General features: G+C 50.3%; 1 protein-coding gene across 1 annotated transcript; it reads right to left on the reverse strand.

The window, feature by feature from the left end:
- Nucleotides 1-862: 862 nt before the first annotated feature.
- LACBIDRAFT_312396 (uncharacterized protein) lies at nucleotides 863-1,580 on the reverse strand (the record flags this gene model as incomplete). Its single annotated transcript, XM_001891223.1, has 2 exons — nucleotides 863-1,096; nucleotides 1,143-1,580. Coding segments are annotated over 2 exons (672 nt in total), but the record flags the coding sequence as incomplete, so codon positions are not given.

Here is a 1,580-nt window from a genome sequence, read left to right on the forward strand (position 1 = left end):
CAAACCAGCAAGCAGCCTCGGCGCCGAGGTCCAAGGTCTGCTGAAGAGCAAGAAAACATTGAAGGGCTGGAAGATGCCGCAGACCCAAATTCAAGAGTCGCGGCGCCAAACCTGCTCCCAAAGCCTCGCCCCAAACCCAAACCAATCACCAAGCAGCCTCCTTGCCAAGATCCGGCCTCTGTTGAAGAGCAAAGAAACATTGAAGATGCATTGTTTATCCGAAAGTCCACAAGACGCCGACAAGAAAAGGTCAGGGAGGCACCACCTGCACAACTACGTTTGGAAAAAGATGCGTTGAAACGAAAGGGCGCCAAAAGGGGCGCCAATGACATTACAAATGCACCGAGTAGAAACTGAAAGATATGTTTCGGTGAAAGGGCACCAATGAGATTACAAATGCAGAGTACTTAAGTGCAATTGTGTTGTGCCAATCCCAAACAAGTCATTGCATGAAAGGTCTGCCTTTTGTATTGCAAGGTGACTTGGCTTAGTGGTTAAGGTGGGAGGTGTACTTAGTGTATATAAGTATGCCCTGGGTTCGAATCCCAACAAGTCATTGCATGGCGACTACCTGGTTTTTTTCAAGTTCAATTGTGTTGTGCCAAGTGCCATGTCTGGGCCCAGATTGTGACGGCTGGAGACTGGGTAGTCAACATGTCAATGGAGAATTTCTTAGTAACTGGTTACGTTTAAATGACAGGGGCGCCGAACAAAAAGGGCGCCAATGACATTCGAAGGATAGTTGAAACGACAGGGGCGCCGAAACAACTTAGGCACGCCCATGACATGGCTAAGTGAAAGATCTCAAGTAGAAACAACTGTTCAAGACTTCGATTCAATGTTCAGTATAAAAACAAATGATTTAGTTGTCATCTTGACCCTCTCCCTTGGGCACCGCAGCACGAATACTCTTCCGAGCATCCTGAAGCTCCAACTCCGCGAGTTCCAGGCCCCTGAGATGCATTTCAAGTCGGTACAACTCCTCGTGTTTTTGACGGCGCAGCAGCTCCAATACTTGTTGGGGGTCCCTACACCGGGAAAGTAGGTTGAGAGCAGATTTGAGCCACTCTTGGCGGTGCTTCACCCCATGACCATCCTAATAAAGTGAGGTCAGTAAGAAAATTGTAGTCAGAATGGCTGACCTTGTTTCTGGGAAACTCTTCACATTGTTGCCTTACCGAATCAGGATCAGCCCAGATGTATTCAAAGTTGTCTAACTGAGGGATGAGCAAAGGCGCACCACTGTGACTGGAGGATGCCTCAGGCACAGGGAGTGTTGGTCGGGTCATGTTTCTTGGGGTGGGATCGGGGCCTGGAAGGGGTGGTCGGGTCATATTCCGTTGCTTGTTGGGCATTGCATCTGTTGCTCCCTGCGCCGCAGGGTGAGGTGGCCAGCTCATGTTTCGCTGCACAGTGGGCAGATCAATTGGCGCGCCAGTTTGCTGGTTCATAGTTGGCGCCGGTGCATCTGGTCGAGTCAAGTTGCGCTGTTTCAGAGGGACAGAAGTTTGCGTCTCGCCTGGCGCGGGCATAAGAACTGCAGCTGTCACCCCAGCTGGACGAGTCAAGTTTCGTCGTTT

Source organism: Laccaria bicolor, genomic scaffold (assembly GCF_000143565.1).
Source record: "Laccaria bicolor S238N-H82 LACBIscaffold_520 genomic scaffold, whole genome shotgun sequence".
Classification (NCBI taxonomy): Eukaryota; Fungi; Basidiomycota; class Agaricomycetes; order Agaricales; family Hydnangiaceae; genus Laccaria; species Laccaria bicolor.